At 43.5% G+C, this 18,162-nt stretch overlaps 1 protein-coding gene across 1 annotated transcript in view; it reads left to right on the plus strand.

The window, feature by feature from the left end:
- Vps50 (vacuolar protein sorting 50) overlaps positions 1–18,162 on the plus strand; it is a 199,116-nt gene that overhangs the window by 101,284 nt on the left and 79,670 nt on the right. Inside the window, exons 16-18 of the mRNA XM_065439255.1 lie at positions 2,250–2,353; positions 5,432–5,514; positions 17,131–17,222. Coding sequence (XP_065295327.1) covers positions 2,250–2,353; positions 5,432–5,514; positions 17,131–17,222 — 279 coding nt within the window. The remainder of the gene's footprint in view (positions 1–2,249; positions 2,354–5,431; positions 5,515–17,130; positions 17,223–18,162) is intronic.

Here is an 18,162-nt window from a genome sequence, read left to right on the forward strand (position 1 = left end):
ACAGTCGATCAAAGCTGAATGCTCCGTAAGATAGTCGAGTCCGAGGATTAGGTCATGGAGACAATTGGTCAGCTCTGTAAAAAGAACAGGAACATGGTGTTCAGCGATACTTATACGGGAAGTACACGTTCCAGTGACATAAACAGTGCTGCCACTGGCCACGCGTACCGCTCATGTAGTAGGAGGCGTGAGAACCTTTTTCAGTCGACGATGGAGGTTACAACTCATTATGTACACCTGGGCTCCAGTATCTATTAATGCCGTCGAAGGGACACCATAGACGTGAACGTCAAGTAAATTCTGGTTCGTTGGGAGCGTCAATGGAGGATTTCGACACGCCAAAGATAATGCAGCAATATTTACTTTGAAATTTACACTAAAAAAAATTGTTAGATTAAGCAGTATTAATATATATTTCACTTTAGAAATGGCAAAAAGCTTCCTATACTTTGAGAAGGAAGCTTGGTAAGGCAGAAAAGGCACAAAAAACAAAATCTGGTTGACGACACTGCCGTGAAGGTCCTTGCACTGGCTTGTCAAGGCATTATAGATTTTAACAGCATTTGCGTGGCCGTATGGTTAACAGTTTTTCATTACAAATCTACACTGCATTCTGAATGAGCCACAGGCTCAACCTAGGATATTGTTTAAACTTATCTGGCACAAAAACAGCCCAAGCACGAAAAAAAAAAAATTGAATTCGTGGTGTCACATTTATGTGATGGCACTGAGGCTTTGACAAGAAGTACTAAAAAAATAGTTCAGCGTTCATTTCTCTTTTTTTAAATTACAAACATTCTTTGTTCCCAGAAAGAATACCTTACCATTGTTGATTGCTTTCAATTTGGTTGCAGTGCGGAATGCACATACTTATGACTGCTCTTTTCCCACCGTTTCATACGCCTAAATGTTGCCACATGTTTGACCTAGTTTTTACCATGGTGAACCCATAACATGTAATTGACCATATGGCAAACATACTCCATGAGCAGTCTGAAAAACTAAAGTTCCAGAGTTCCAGAGTGTGCTGACTGTACAACGTCCTCCACTCACTAACAGCACAAAAGTGCACAGCTTTCATGGTTGGTTTCCGAGAATTCCGAAAGCTAAGAAGAAGTATCTGGAACTGAATAAAAAAGTTGGGTGTTTGTTATAGAATTTTCATACCTTGCCGAAACTTTTAGAAACATGCATTTCCATGTCCCCTCTTATGCTGTTTCTTTTTTTTTTACTTTCATATGCTAGGCAAAGTTGGACACTTTACGAGTGCTTTCAAAATTTCCGGGAAAAAAATTACATTTTTTTATGCTTTTTTCATGGCTTCAAAATTTTCTAAAATTTTACATCGCAAGTAGCAGCTTGTCCAAAATGGCTGCTTTTTGCAGCTGCCGACAGGTGGCATCACAAGTTCATGGTAGCATCACCTCTGCAGCAGCTAGCTTTCCCATAGACAAAAGCAACTTTGCATTTTTTGATCAAAGACCAGGCAAGTAATTGTGCTAAGTGTTATATTGAATGGTCCACACCATAAAATGCCATCTTTGTTCAAAATTTGAGCAGGAACGGAGCAGCAGCAAGTGTGAAATGTATTTCTTTTTCAACGAATTTCACTGAAAAACTCACATTCTTGTGTTTGTATATGTCTAACCATGCATTCCATAGTAATCACCGAGGTTTGCATACGTTCGAGAATGTTCAGTCGCAAGCAGAAACCTGGAGACCATAGATGCAGCAAAACATTTTTCTTTTCTTAGCAGCTTAGGCACGCAGGCTGAAGTCAAGGGGTACTGCCTACTTGCAACTGTCAACCAGTATGCACTTGAACAATTCCATGTCGCTCAACTGGTCTAGAAAAGAGTAAAAACATTTTGCAGATGCCGTGGTCTCTGGACTTTTGCTGCACAGCACGGTCTGTGAAGCGTGCCCAACCTCATTTTACATGCCCCTTTTGCTGTGGAACTGGAGACATTTGCAATGTTTCGGATATGGTAGACATGTCTTGCACTAAGTGTTCTTGATAGCTGGGATAGGGAGTGATGAAACGTCTTTATTAAAAAAAACTAAGTGAATAAGAAGAAAGAAAGAATAAGGAATGAGAAAAGAAACGTATACATGGCTTCGGGATGATAATATGGTGATGATAGACACTGGCGCAAAGTAGCACGGAGACACTGCAGCTGTGCAACTATCCAGAGAGGAGCCTTGTGCAGGCCTCCTAGAGATGACAGCACATTCCTCCGCTCGTTCAGGATGGACCTGGCAGTGCAGAGGTGGACTCTGACGATTCAGATGTTCCTGAGGAGCTGAAGCGGGACTACGTTGATGAAATGACTGGCGATGCTCCCCTGCGGAAGTGAGTGTAATTAAGTGCAAGCGTTGATGCTTAGGGGATTTGGTAACAGCTCGTTTCAGTGGTATTCGCAATCTACATGTGCTAAGGAAATAAGGGGCACACAGGTGTGTGCTGTGTGTGTGTGTGCTGTGAATGCCATCGAAGTGAGTGTGCATAATGGCTCGGCGAGTGTGATTCACTGCACCAAGTGGCAAAGTGGTCCAGGAAAAAAAATATACGTCTGCTATTGCTATTTTTTCACGGCACATCCACAAATTCTTCAAACACAAATTTTGCACAAGGGGCTGCTTTATATATGCACAATGACAAGTAAGGCTTCTTATGTGGTCCAAAATTTTATTGCAGTTGGCCTTTAAGGTGCACGACATTGTGACGAGTTAATAATTATTGCCTCACACTTGTCTTTGTCGTTAGAAGTGTCTTGTATGCAATGCATGCACTTTTTTTGCCTGGTTGTTATTAAAGCAGTGTTCTTGGAAGCTAGGAACTGAAGGTGGACTTGATGGCTTGACCACTGGTGCAGAGCTTTGTCTTTGTTCTATTAAGGGATGACCAGTGCCACATTGTCTTTAATTAAAGACTCTGTGACATCTGTGAGACTTTGTTTCAATGGCAAAACAATGCAAAACTCTGCAATAACTTCTTAACTGAAGCATGGACATTCATGCTTGACCCTTCAAGGCTCAAACACCATTCCACTTGAAAAAAAAGCTGAAGAACTTGTTAACCTTCATTTCTGGACACGGAGAGTACATTTAGATCAAGAACACAACATAATGTTATTTGAGGTAAAAACTAATTCATGCAGTAATTAATTAATTTGAAATTGGTTTTCTGAACAGTAAGAAACACTGCTATGGGCTTTGTGTTAAGCTTCCCACGCTTAAATCTGACTTGAAGAGCGTCAAAATCAGCTGATCAAAAATGATACGTTAGGCTTTGTGGGGTTAAAATAAGTTCGCTAAAGAGTCACCAGCCAGAAGAAAATCCTACCAAACACAAGAGAGATTACATGACGACCCATGACAGACTGACTTCAGCAAGGCTTTATGGGAACAGCAAGACTGCGGGAGGACTGAAAGACTGTGAAAGCATGTCATAAGAGAGCCAGGTTGTTTTCATGCTTAGAGCAGTGGCATGGTATAGACAATGCATGACTAGTTGTTTCTTCTTGCTGAGTTTGACGAAGCTCTTTTTATTTCTAATTATTTTTCTGCCCTCAATGTCTCAAAAGGTTTTTAGGGGCTATTGATAGATAATATGTTTTGTTCTAGTTGGCATGGGAAGGTATTGTACGAGTAACAGTTTTATAGTTTTAGATTGTCATTAGTGAAAAATGTTTCACTCACGTGACTAAGAGGTAATGTATGTGGCCTGCTATGTTAAAGGGGCTCTGAACCACCCCTCTGGCTTAGTGAAATAACATAGTCTGCAGGTAGCATGTGCTGCTGTGAACATCTCAGCCAACTTTTGATGTCGTACATGGTGTATGGAGCTTGCAAGCTAATTGCAAAGTCACCGTTCTCTCAAATGCTGTCTTATATATATATATATATATATATATATATATATATATATATATATATATATATATATATATAAACACTGCTTACATATAGGCTTGTGAACAGGAACATACGTAGGTATCATTACATCAGATAGAAACCAAACCTAATCATATCCTAGCAGCCAGGAAACTAAACTCATTCTCGTGAAGAGACAGTGACGAAACGCTGATACACTGGTCTCCAAACTTCCTGATGTACATCGCCTCTGCTAGTTCCTGTGCCACCGTATCCTTACTTTTTCATAATATGCATGTGTTTTCCAGCAAAGGTTTACACTTGAAGACTTTGCAGTGATATGGCTAATGCGAGCCAGTCCCATTCTTGATTGATAGAGCATGCTCTCGCAGATGGTCATTTATACAACGCCCAGTTTGGCCGATGCATACCTTGCCGCAGTTTAAAGGAATCTTATACACGACGCCAGCGAAATATTTTTTCAAGAAACACTTTACGTGGTTCTTCACATACTCGGCCCTTTTTTACGGAAGACAGGCACGCACAAAAGCGAGAAAGTTTCCGAGGAGCCGAAAACACTACCGGTACATTGTACCTAGAAGCAACATTCTTTAACAAATGAGTAACTTTGCGTATATACGGAATGACAACACGATGCATTTTTCGTTTCTTTTCGCATTCTTCTGAACCATGGTTAGGCTCATGACGAAATTTCTTCAACAAAGCTTTGCGCACTGAAACTAACAAAGAAGCAGGGAAGCCTGCCAAGCCAAGCCTAGACACCTGCAAATTAAATCACAGGAACTAGCAGAGGTGATGTGTATCAGAAAGTTTGGTGACAAATGTATCAGCGTTCCGTCACTGTCTATTCACGAGAATGAGTTTAGTTTCCTGGCTGATAGGATATGATTAGGTTTGGTTTCTATCTGATGTGACCTCACCCATGTATGTTCCTGTTCGCATGCCTGAAGATACATAAAGGAAGCATCAGGGAAAATAAAAATCATTTGCGAGTGTGCGCCTGTCTATGTGTTTTATTCTGTTATCCATGTCTAACTTTTTGCAGCTAAAACCATTTCTAAATATCAAATGCCTTTCTATTCTTCGATAAAAGGAGTTCAGGGCCTTTTTAAAGAACTCTTTATGACCTCTGTTCCAGTATGGTTTGATTAAGGTAGATTACACATTGCTTAGTCTTGTCTGCAACCCATCGTGGCGGCGTAGTGGCAATGGCGGGATCCTAACGGCACAGGATCAAATCCTCGCCGAGGTGTCCGCATTTCGATAGGGGTGAAATGCAAAAATGTTCGTGTGCTGTGTATTGGGTGCACGTTCAAGGACCCCAGGTGGCCAAACTTCATTCTGAGTCACCCACTACAAGGTGCCATATCATGGTTTTGGCTTGTTAAGACCCCAGAATTTAATTTCTTTTTTCTTGATTGCAGAATTCTTTCATTTGTTGTTAACGAATACTACTTGATCAAATGTGTGAGTACATCCTTTCAAGGCTCCCATGGCACAGATATGCATCGCCCACTTCCACGTCTTGGTGCAGGCAGCCCAAGCCCAGCACTCAGGCAGCCAGCAGCAGCAGCCCTTTTGTCACCAACACGAGCCTCAATGTCTTGCGTCAGTTTGGTGGGTACCTTTTACAGTCGCCAACCATGACAACTGGAGCCATTTGGCGTTGATTCATGTTGACATACTCTGAAGCAGTATATTACCTAAAGGAATGAGAATACATGAATGTACCTGCCAACATTTACAATTTTATTGTAAGTTGCCTGATTTCTAGAGGTTGCTTATGATAATTGTATTTATGCCAACAATATTACTATTTTTAATTCATGTCTTATTTAGGTAAGGATTGATCATTTCTTTACCAAAAAATTATCTCCACAGAATGCAGATATAGTCGTAAAACGATATTTCAGGGCCTGAACTTTTCAGACCCACTCAATTATTCAGACATTCTGGCAGCAATGCCACAAGTTAAAACAACAGCAGATGAAATTTTGGCCACTGTTACATGAATATTTAATGAATAAATATCAGGAACATTGTTGTTTTTCTGTGATGCTGATTATTTTTGCTGCAAATTTAGAGCAGTGTGCCTGTTCACAGTGTCTCTGCGGAACCAATTCAGCCATTTTTTTTTTTGAGAAAAAGTGTATGTCTGGCATAGAAAACATGTTTAAGTGTTTTAACACGATAATATTAAGGGCCCTGTGTCACAAAAAAATCTGGTGTCGGCATCATTGTCCGTCAGCGAAAATATAGAGTATATGTATATGCCACGCCTTGCTATATGACATGCGGTATGTACATGTGGGTTATACACCATTCTATCACTAACGTTTCTCATACTTTATCTTACATTCTTGACAGAGTTATTTCTCGAAATTCTGAAAATGACAGCCTACAAACAGATGTGAAACAAAAACCGACAGTGCATGCATTTTATGTTACCATGCTTACTCAATTCTTAGGTGCCCTCGATTGTAACGCGCAACCATTTTCCGCTACCAAAAAAAAAGAAAGGAAAAAAAAATGCCCTTATTTGTAACGTGCACCTGTTTGCCGTGACCTAAAAAAAGAAAAGACCTTTACAGTACCGTGCACCTCATTCTTTCATGCAGAAATGCAACTTTCTCTCATTTGGAAAAACAATGTTTTACTCCCAATACACTTAAGTTGCAATAAATAAAAAGAAAAGTCGCAGTTTCACCCAAAAGGCAAAGCATTGATTGCGATAGCAAATTAGTAGACAGCTATATGAAAAGTAAGGATACTAGTAGTAGTTCTATCGGCCATATAAACTTTTAAACATTTGCTTACTAACTAAATTAACAAGCATCGTGTCACGCGCACACAAGCAAACACGAACACGTCTTGCGCAATGACCGGGAGAACTCTTTATCAGCGGTAGCAGGAGCGAGCAAATCATGGAGCGAATTGACCTTTGTGTGGCCTCTTGCTTCAACGCGATCTAAGCGTAAGTGACGAGAGCGCAACGTGGTGTGCCTACATGCATAGACACTGTCTCTATCGCAGATCGCTTTCAATGTAGGCACCGCGCGGCCGCGCCGTACGTAGCAGCCGCCATAGTAGAAAGCCTCTTCTCTTTGCACCAGTCCCGCACGCAACAAGTCTCAGGAACTGAGAACGCCCATTGATGTGATCCGATTTCCATCCATCTCTGCATGTGTGATCACTTTCCTTTTAATTAAGGCATCGTGATGAAGTCTGCATGTCCTTGCAGTCGGCACATCCATGTTGATAGCAGACACAAAAAAACAGGAAGATGGACGGTGCACCACTTACTACAGCACATGGAGGAAGCTATGGCAGCTGGGCTCGAAGCACGTACGAGGTGGCCATTTCGAAAGGCCGATGGCGATGTGGTAACACAGATTTAGGATCGTACTCGATTCTAACATGCACACAATTTTTGGACCCATCTCATCTGAAAAAAAAAAGGGCACGTTAGATTCAAGTAAATTCGCTAAATTTTATCAGACTTAAATATTATAAGTGCAAAACATTGGCATAAACCTGAAAAGGATGTAATTCTTTTGGCACAACAGTTCACTACCTCCACGATCAGCCCATGCAAAAGGCCGAGTTTCTACGAGAAAGCTTGCGTTCGTGCATAGCGTTTGCCGCCAGCATTTCCCAGTAAACATTATGGTTACATAAGCTGCAGTTGCTGGGAAGTGTGTGAAGCAGTTGGGGATCTTTGAATGCTATCGCATTCTACTCTTAAAGGCGAAGCTTATGCGTCCTCCAAGACTTTTTTACCAAAATTTAGTATTTTTACAGCTTTAGCCGTAGTGCCGTATAGACTCGTGTAAGGTTTGCAACTCTAACTTGGCAGCCCAAAACCTGGAAAAAAGAAATTTTCAACAGAGAAGCAATCTCGTTCGGTGCCTCGATTCTGCAAACGTGCATCGGTGAATATTCATGCACTGCCTACTTCTGCATGCCGCTACTAGGTGGCGATAGCTGCGTGTTAACGTCTGATGCAATAGTCCATCCGGAGATACGGGGTGTGCAGAAGTGGGGTCCCAACGTGGGAGTAGCCTGCTCTATGGGACCTTGCGCCCTGTAGCTCGCAGGACCTTTCTATAAAGTTACTCCATCCATCCAGAAGTGAAGGCTGTGCTGGCACCATTTTGACCAAAAGGTTCAGTCTCTTGTAAGGGCGGCACCTCGTCAAAATTGTACAAACAAGTGCATCCCTTACACGAATCTAGGGTATTTTATAGATATTATGCTTGGCAGGTCTGCATGAGGTTCCATCAAGCACATTTAGCATTTTAGGGCCATATCCTTATGAATTTTTCACCTTTGGATTGTGAGGGTTCCACTCTGCGTGCGGCTAGGGCTGAAGGCGAGCTCCGGATCTAGCCCCACGCAGTCGCTCCGTGGTACTCCCAACCCGTAGCGCGGGAATCGCGGCTACGCCGGGTTCAGACGAAAGGTCCTCTGTAAGTAACGCAGAGACATTCTCAATAAAAAAAATTCAACGATTATGATACTCCCTAATGCAAAATTTCAGCCCAGATGTATACGTGTTTTCCTTTCGCAATATATTGGCTGGTGCGGCACGTTGCAAACGGAGGGAAGCCTGGCACAACTGCCTCGTTAATCGGGAGATCGCAAGAGGCGGTGCTTAGGTAACATGAACGCGCAATTCACGGCAGCTCCCGGAGACAGACCTCTGCTCGTGCAGTACTTTCTTTCCATACAGACAACGGCGCAGTACTCTTGCGTCATCTCGCAGCCATTGTCACCGCAAAGCCTGCTTGTGTGGCACTACGATTTTCTTCTCGCATTTTAGCCATACCCTCTTCTTCCGCTTTCCTCCTTACACTTTCTTCGCTATCACCATCTTTCATCTTCCACTGTGCTCCGCGTTCACTTTCATCCTTCGTTGTGTTCATTTGCTCGGTTACGAGGGACAATGCCGATGCTTGCTGCAGAAACGGGAGCCTAAGAGCAGTGCTCTAAAATGGTTCCTGCTAAGTCTTTGTGCATGTTGTCATAAGTATCTTGACAAATTTCCTTTGACAGTGACATAAATGGTCAGTGGTCAGTGACATAAATATACGGCGCCACGAACAAGTCCAAAAATGGTCGATGCCGTATATTTACGGCGCCGTCTGTACGTTCAAAAAGCACGCCAATTTCCTAACTTTTTCTTTTCTGTCATGTGGTGCCACTATGTGGGAATACAGGGAATTTTTTTCTCAGGCCTCCCTTTCTCGGTTTTCGTTGCATGGTTTGTTCTAGAGCTACGTAGTTTGCTCCCACGCATCTGTATACTACTGCTGGCGCATTGGCGCCCAGGCGGCGGTTCGGGTTTTGTTCCACGGGCAGTTTCGGCTTCTTGCACTTGCAAAACTGATGGCTATCTCGTTACTAATCACTCAAAGGGTGACCGCCTCTTTCTGGCTTGTTTAGTGCTCACAGGGGTGCGCATAGGAAGGATGCCACCATGCATGCGTTTCCCTTGCTTCCTTTTTTTTTGACACTCGCGATAACTAATTGCCTCTGATTGGCGATAAGATGAAGATAAGCGGAAGTTTGTCACACATTGTGCTTTTTTGACGGGCACACAACCATACAGTTTTTTTGACTGCGCACACCTACGCAGTTCGATTATGCTATGGGTGTACATGTTAGTGGAAGAGCAGGAACATTTGAGTCATGCAAAATAGTCTCGTGTGTGCATATTCAATGCCTTGAACTATGTGTATAAAAATATATCAAATTTGTAATTCTTATAAGTTTATTTCCTTTTTTATTGTTGTTATTCATGAATGAAGAGTACATGTATACCAATGCAAAATATATTTTTGTCACTTTACGGTCACACTAGAAAAATTGCGGTAAATTTTTTTTCGAAATAAGTCTCTAAGAAGAATTGGAATCTGCAATTAAAGAAAAAATTTACCCTGAGCGGTCGCATATGGCAAAAAAAATCGACCCTCAAAGGTTTAAAACTTGAAAGTCCCAACTGCTGTAGTTTAATTTCGCTTTTTAGTTTCATTTGCACATAGATTATTGCATACACATTTATTGGTTGGTGGCATTAATAATATATACAGCACTTGTCTTAGTGGCTGCTGTAGTCTCCCTTTAGCATGAGCTCAGCTAAGCCAAACTCTCAACTATCGTCTTCACATGCTGCATCTACAGTCAGGCATGTCAAGGTAGGGTATGAAAATCAAAATGGCTAATGAAAAGAATGACATTTGACAATGATAATGGTGCTGTAACGAAGCTGCAAAGTTTAATGATGTGCACAAAGTACATCGGAAAGAAAAGTTGGAAGATAGACGTGCAGGCATCTGTTTCAAGCACTGGTATGTGGTCACACAGTAGGTTCTCATATTACTAGTATGTAGTAGTAGTAGTAGTAGTAGTAGTAGTAGTAGTAGTAGTAGTAGTAGTAGTAGTAGTATTGTCATTATTATTACTTTCTTATTTTAACAGCAATGATCTTGATCAGGCAAGTTTCTCAAGAGGCCAGGTGTTCTCCATGTACACTACGTACGAAACAGTTTACTGTGTTTCCATGCCTGAAGTATATTTGAGAACTAGGGTGTGGAGTTTGCATTCGTGAATACAGTAAAACCTGCTGAAAAATTGAAAATGTTATGCTCCTGTATGTTTTCAAATGGTTTTGAAGGTGCAAAGAATGTTCAAAAACTAATTTTCAGCAGACAGAATAGATTAGCAGCTGAAAGGAGGATGTAAAACATTGTCGCAACATTTAGTTTGACTTCTTTAGCTCAGCAAAAGAACTTGTCACAGTCTGCAGTGTGTATGCCAGTTGGCTAAGCTGAACTTTGTTGCAGTTACCATGAACATTTGGGATTCTGCATAGTGGGTTGGGAAGTAGCAGCGTGCTTGATCAGGTGTGCTGGTACATGAAAACACCGTTCTGTCATAGTCTTTGTGATTAGCGTGGTGCCAATCTTAGAGCCCTTGCATTCCATGCAGCAGTGTTTGGAACAGCTGTGCTTGCAGCTAAATGGGCCCCGTGAAGCATACAGTTTCCAACAAAAATTACTAGAGGGAAATCTGGCACTCGTGTCTATGGGAGTTGCAGGCATTTCTGTTCAGCCAGCCTGAGAATGGTGCCAAGTACATGGATTTGCGTTAACTTCATCCTTGTAGCTTCAGACAGCTTTGTCACTTTGCAAATTATTCATTTGCAACAGGATATTTGGTCAGAAATGACACAATTTGCACCGATTATGCCCATTCGCGGAGTCTTGTGCATTTGGGAAAATGGGATCGCTTGGAAATTTAGGCCAGTAAATGCAGGTAAAGTATAGTGAAGAAAGTTGCAAGAACATGTGAAGCACAAATATTGAGCAAATCCCTGCACTAATCATCATTGCCATAGTAGCTGAATGATCGCAGTGCCCTTTGGTAACTTTTGTGGAGGACTTTATGCTGTGTAGCACAAGCAGCAGCAAAGGCTTGCACAAACAAAGTGTAGATGAAAATTCAAGGGCTGAGAGAAATTAGAAAGAAGAATGTTTATAGAAGGTGCCTGCCTTTTGGTCAGTGGAAAAACTGAGCTAAAAGTGCTTCCAACACATGCTGCTTTTCAAGCTGCATTTACAGCTGCCACAGAAACACAATGCCTGTAGTGCCCATCATGTATGTATGTATGGATGGAAATTATAAGCATCCCCTTTGAAACAAGGTGTTGACTGATGCCACCAAATCATCACTTTTACCTTTCTTCTGCACTTATTCCCTGCTTTTAAGACCTGTGGTTTGTGTAAAACCATTGAACCCCGGTAGAATTTATTGTCCTAAAAGCCAATGTCGTCTTCTCATTCTGTTTTCCCTGCCTCTAAGCCATTAATATTGCAGCCATCATTTCTTATTTACCAGTGCAGATTCATTAACCTTACTTCTGTTATTCTTAAAGCCTGAGGTCTTGGGCAAGCTAACTAAGTCCTCATTTTTTTCTGGATGGATACTGTGACATGTTAACAGAATGTTCCCTATGCATACCTGCCAACTCTCTTGTATCTTTTATAAGGCCTTTAAATTGGAACTTGTTTTATGATTTTACGTATGTTGCATCCAGTATTAAGAAAAAAAAAATGGGAGAACTGTCGGCGAAATGGTCTCGCTTATTGATCTGTGAAAGTTACATTGAAAGTCTTCTGATAATGAAAGCAGGCAAGACGGCTGCTTGCTTTCAGTAAATTTATGCAGTCACTGAAGAAGTCATCATGATGTAAAAGCAATCTGTTGCTTGTCAATAGTTGCTGTGCCTAGTTTGTTGCTGCCTTTGAGCTGTGTAAAGTGTGTATGTATATTTGAAGAGGTGTGTGCTTAGGACAAGCTGTTTAAAAATTGTGTGCTATCTTCTCCCTCTTTACGGTGTCGTGTCAGTGAGAATTTATCAGTTTTAATGTTACCAGGTTGGCAGGTATGCCTATAGTCTTTTTATGCCAAAACAGCGCAAATGATGGGATGGATGAAACACAATCTCCTGTCTGAAATCCACTATCTCTGTCCTCTGTCTATGTCTCCTGTTTGGAATCCATCAGACAGCGTCCTGTCTGAAAAGACAGATGGTGCAGTGTCTGTTTCATCTGTCCCGTAATCTGCACTGTTTAACCATCAGAACCTGATGGTCTCGGCACTATTTCCTCATGCTGCATATGTATAGTTGTCACTGGCATATTTTCTCCAATAATGTACTGTTCTCAGACATTGTGATCTGGCCTCAAACAGTAGTGTGCTGCCCTTTGAATTACCATAAAAATTATCTCTGCTTGTGTGCTCCCAAGCAGCAGGTACCATAGAGCGGTGACACGAAGCATGGCCCCCGAGTTGAATAGCGGTTACCCATGAATTGGTCTTTGTGACTGGAAGCATGCGCGCAGTCAAAATCCATGTCACGCACCATCACCCCTCTTATAAGGCCTGTTCAATCCACGTGCATCACCTGAACCATTTCACCAGGTGCTGCACCCTGCCGCTTGTTTCAGTGGTGCAGCAATGGTGCCCTCTGAATCATGCCATTCATTTCAAAAGGTGCAGGGAATATGCAAGGCTGATTCATGATTTTCCTGCACTCCCTCTGCTATTGGTGCCGACTCGGTACAGACGTACAGGTATAGCACAGCAGACGACACGGTACAAGGGAGCAAGCACCATTGAAACCACGCTTCTGTGCATCTGCTATGTCCACGCAATTACAGTAAAACCTCGTTAAGCCGTACCCGCTTAAACAGTAGTTTCGGTTTAAAAGTAGTAAAGTCAATTCCCCGACTCAGCGGCCATTGAACATAATGTATTTTGTATCCGCATAAACCGTACCAGCTTATTGCGTACGCATCGGTTAAAACGTAGCGTTTCCACTTTTCGTCGCGGAAACACGGCGGCGCGTCGTCTCCATCGGGCGGCCCGGCAGAACAACAAGCCTCAGAGATCGGTACAACGGCCTCCAAGCGCCCTGTGCGTTTGCACGTGAAGCCGCATCAACATCAACATCATTTCAACGCCGCATGGACGCCGTGCCAGAGAGCGTTGTGGCGTCGTGCAAGCGAGGACTCGCATCATGCCGAAGCTAGGATAAAAAAAGACGCCGGGTGCTCAGCATAGAAGAAAAATTAGACATCGTCCGTGCTACCGAACGTGACACGAAGAAGTCGGCGCTGGCTCTGCTGTTGGATCTGCTGTTGACTACAGTGTGTGGCATTTGGAATGCGAAGTTGCTCGGCAGCGCTGCTGCGACCGCGAAGAGATGTCGGCTACGAGGTTCGGCTTTTCACCATCGTTGCCGCTGTTGCCGAAGTGTCAACTAGCGACAGTGATGAGGACGACACGGAAAGCGACAGCACGGGCTATTCAGGCCCGACAGTGGCAGAAGCTGCGCGTTACGTCAGCCTCATGAATGCGATCGTCGCAAGGAGAACAGGGGCGCGATAACGTAACTATTCCAAACGAAAAGTTTTCCGAACTGCGGCACGCGGCAATGAAAAAGGCGCCCCGGGACTTATGCAGCACTACTGCGCGCGTGCACGGAGAATACGTAACGCCAACGAGGAATCTGCCGTGCGAGGTTTGCCGAGAGGAGGGGGGCTGGTTGAGAAGCTGGCACGCAGCTTCAGTAAGTTTGAGTCCGCTGTCGTGCTAGGCCGCCGCGACATCAAACGAAAATAACACTTACGTCCCGCAAAGTGAATAAATACTGCATGTTTTTTCCCCTTTCATTGCACTCTCTCTGAGTTCCGTTTTCGACAGGTAAGTGGGCGATCTCATGCTATTTCGCTTAAACAGTACTACCGTTTAGTACGTACTTTTTCCGAGCTCCGGCCGACTACGGTTTAACGAGGTTTCACTGTATTTGTGTGGTATTGATACCTCAGAAGCCGATAATCCCTGCAGTATGTAAACTCTCAAACTCACGTACTCAGTGCGCTTTACTTCGACAGAACATGATGCCTGCACTGCGCTTGCACCGCTAAAATCGGGCTGCACAATTTCTGAGCTTCTCGTGCACTGCCATGAACTGGTTCACACTGGTGCAGGGAAATCAAATGAACGAATGATTTTCTGCTCGATGGTGTGCGATGTGAACCTTTCCCAGCAAGCACAGAAAGCAGTGAAACGACGTGCAGCATGACAGTTGGAGAGAAAATTTGACATTCGAGGCACCTATATAACTTGCATGGAGAGATTATATTGTTCAGCATATGCTGAACTGAAAGAAACCAATTTTTCTACCTCTTAGAGGGACCCTAAAGAGAAACTGTAGAAACTGTTGGTGTGGTATCATCAACTTCAACATATTTTTCCTATTTGTCTCAGTAAAAGTTTCTGAAACTTGCCATGTTGAGTCTTTGCCGATAAACAATTAACTAGGTCGTAGTAGATGCTGTGTAAATCCGTTATGCAGTGATGTTGCCACTGTGCCAACTGCGCCGAATCGCGGTGAGAGCCAAACCCTGCTGCATCCCACTACATTTCAGTGAAATATGAGAAATCTGCACCCACCCTGCGCCAAAACGGTTGCTCAGGCTTTTGAAAATGGAACGAAGACCTCAAGCACTGTTTCTCTGCACCATCGAAAGTGGCATGGCGTGGACCGCCCCATCTTAGGCAATGGAACAGCGTCGATTTGCTGGTGGCAGCGAGTAACCGGGCTAACACCTCTAGCCAGATGACCAATGTCAAAACAGTGATGAAAGTTTTGGACGCTGTTAGGTTTCTTGTTCAATTTTTCCTGACAACACACACTATGTTACAGTCTTGGCAGCCTTGAGCAAAGTTTTCGCACTCAATTTGCCTCACTTTTGTTGGCAAGGCAATTTCACCTAGCTTTAAAACTGTCGTACAGCCATTACTAAGATTTTGGTCGACTCTGCACCCAACAGCAACTTTCACCACTGGATATTGACGAAGCGGCGCTAGTTAGGCTTAGCTGTGTCATATAGTCATGACAAAAATTATCTGCTGGTTGACATGTTGGTGGGCAGCAGGCCACAGTGGCAAGGTGGCCGTAAATATGTTTGAGCAAGTAACCCACTTTGGCGAATAGGCACAATATCACAAGCTAGACTGCCGCCTGGAAGCCAGGATTGAGTCTGTGGGTGACATGCTAGCAACTATAACCACGAACGCTTTTTCGAGGTTAGTATTTTGTGCTTACGGAACGGAATGGCAAAACCTTACATGTAGGCAGGAAGCGCCAAACCGAATTTGCACATCACAACCTTGACAGTGTCACACAGTAAAACGTTGCGTGTGCCAATTTATAACGACGTGCGATGAGCCAAAGCTAGATGCGCCCTCGGTGTCTACTATCACAATATTTCTAGTATATGGTATGTCAGTGAAGCGCAGCGCAAAGCAAAAGCAAGTAAATTTTTTGTACCACTGACTTTATGAGAAGCAACAAACTAATTTTGAAGTTTAAGTTCATGTTCTTGAACTGCCTAATTATTTGAATGTTCTTTCTCAAAAATCTGCAAAATCGGTAGGCAACATGTAGGTGATTATGCAGCATGCCAGCCAAGAAGCCTGATAGAGCTTATTACAGCTGTGCAACTGCCTTCTGTCAGCTGGCATTCCCCACAATAAGCTTCGTCAAGCGGGAGGGGTCTCTGTGTATGTACTCCCACCTATGAATGCAAAATTATCCCACTCTATGTCACGTTTGAAGATAAATACCTCAGAACAGAAGCATTCTTGAAGAATCAAACAAAATGAAGTTGTCTCCGAATTGATCACTCAAGTTTTTAATGTTAACATATGTACCATATATCATGAAATAATAAAGAAATATTTGCCTGCACTACTTGTTTGCAAAATTAGGTCTTCCAAAAAGCCATAAACCACTTATGCAAGCAACATGTACTTGCATAGATAGCTTTAGTTTTGATCAAAATTACTGATACTGCAAGTTTAGAAGACGTGTATAATCTCAAGATAACGATCTCGCGACAACAATGCAAAAATGAATACTTGTCATTTCTGTTTAAGAAGGTAAATTAGGAGAGTATGTCTATTACATTAGGCTCACTGTATTATCAACAGACCTTTCTTTCACAGAGTGCTCCATTTTAAAGGATACATTTCTAGTGAAGGGATCATGCTGAAGGCTTTCAAAATGCCTCCGAAGTCTGTATGCAACCCGTCCGAGTGCTTCCATGCTTTTCCTAGTCACTGAGGTGCTTTTTAAGCGCATGCTAAGACACCACTGCTTCATTGCAGTTTATAGTGAGAAGTGCGATGAAGGAGGTGTGACATTTTTAGTGTTCGAACTGACGTTGTGAACCATCGACCACTTACTGCTTTCACATGGCTCTCCCACTGTAAAAGTCCCATATAATATAGTTGGCAATTACTTTCATAAACCTACTTCGAAAGTACACTTAAATTACTGCTCCAAAAGGCATTTTTGGCTGCTCTGAAAGCTGCTCTGCAATGGCATGGGCCAGTAACATCACTGATTACTTCATAGCAAGTTGCTGTGGAAACGTCAAGGTGGTGGCGCCACATCCACTCCTTTTTCTTGCTTGCCAAGCCTCTCCTCTCCTCACTGTGAGAGTGGTGTTTTTGCTGTGGCATTGAAGGTAATTATGCTAATACAAGTAAAATCATTTCTCTCTTCTCCTTAAGGACAGTGTGACACGGGGAATTTTGGAAAGTACTATCAGGCTTTTCTCTCATGCCTTTACTGAACATTCACCGCGTCACGTGCAGGGAAGTACATGAAGATGATGGATGTACTGAACACCATTGCCTTTGATGTGTTCCTGTGCATGTCGCAGCTGTTCAACTACTACCTCTATGCGGTGAGTCATTGTCATACTTTTAATATGCATAAAAAATATTTTATGCACTTATACAGCGACTGAGTTTAGGCCCATTTACAGCCACGTGACGTATAATCACTAAAATGCTTTGTCCGTATAACCCGCGACGAGCTTTAACACACTGTGTTAACACTCCTTTAAATCCATAGCTGGCTCTTGTGCCAACAAAATCGATACCTCAGTCAATCAATCAAGTCACACAGTGGGTGCAGTTTCCTGTCCTGTGTGGGGTCTGATATGGGATATCTCACACCGTACTCTTGGGACAAAGGAACGACAACACAGTAGTGCAAACAGTCACAAGGGCATTTATTGCACCTTTCATACATCAATGCCTGCTAGCCGAGTTGCTATCCACAAAACATGCCGATGGGCGCGCGACAAATCTAGAAGTCCGACTCACCACGTCCTCGCGAGCGAGTATGTTCGCCCCATGCTGGATCCCAACGCCTGGTCGTTCGCGTGTATGGTCACGCGAATCGTGGCGCGTTCGAAGGCGGCCACGCGAGGCGGTCTCGCAGAAGCATGGGTGGCGGCACGCGGGAGACGTCCCCGCTGTGCGTCGACCCGCCGGGAAAGAGCCGCGCTGCACGTGCGGCACGCCCGTCCCCGCTCGTTGCCTCGAACCCAAAGAGCGAGCGCCTTGTCTTTCCCAAACGCAAGTAACCGCGCAGCGGCGCGGCGCTCGCGCCATCTCTCGCACCACGCTTGTACCACTCCAACGCCGCGGCCCACGCGGCGACGCCGCACGGAGACGGGGCTATGCGGGAAAACAAGCTATCAGGGGAGGCGCGAGGGTCGCGCATCCCCACACCTGTAAGGAGCTCTCCATCTCAGCCAGTGTTTGGCACAGTGGGTCACCATGACAAATAAGACACAGGGCGAAAACATCAGCATCAACATTGTGTAGGAAAAAAAA

Source organism: Dermacentor albipictus, chromosome 1 (genome assembly GCF_038994185.2).
Source record: "Dermacentor albipictus isolate Rhodes 1998 colony chromosome 1, USDA_Dalb.pri_finalv2, whole genome shotgun sequence".
Lineage (NCBI taxonomy): Eukaryota > Metazoa > Arthropoda > Arachnida > Ixodida > Ixodidae > Dermacentor > Dermacentor albipictus.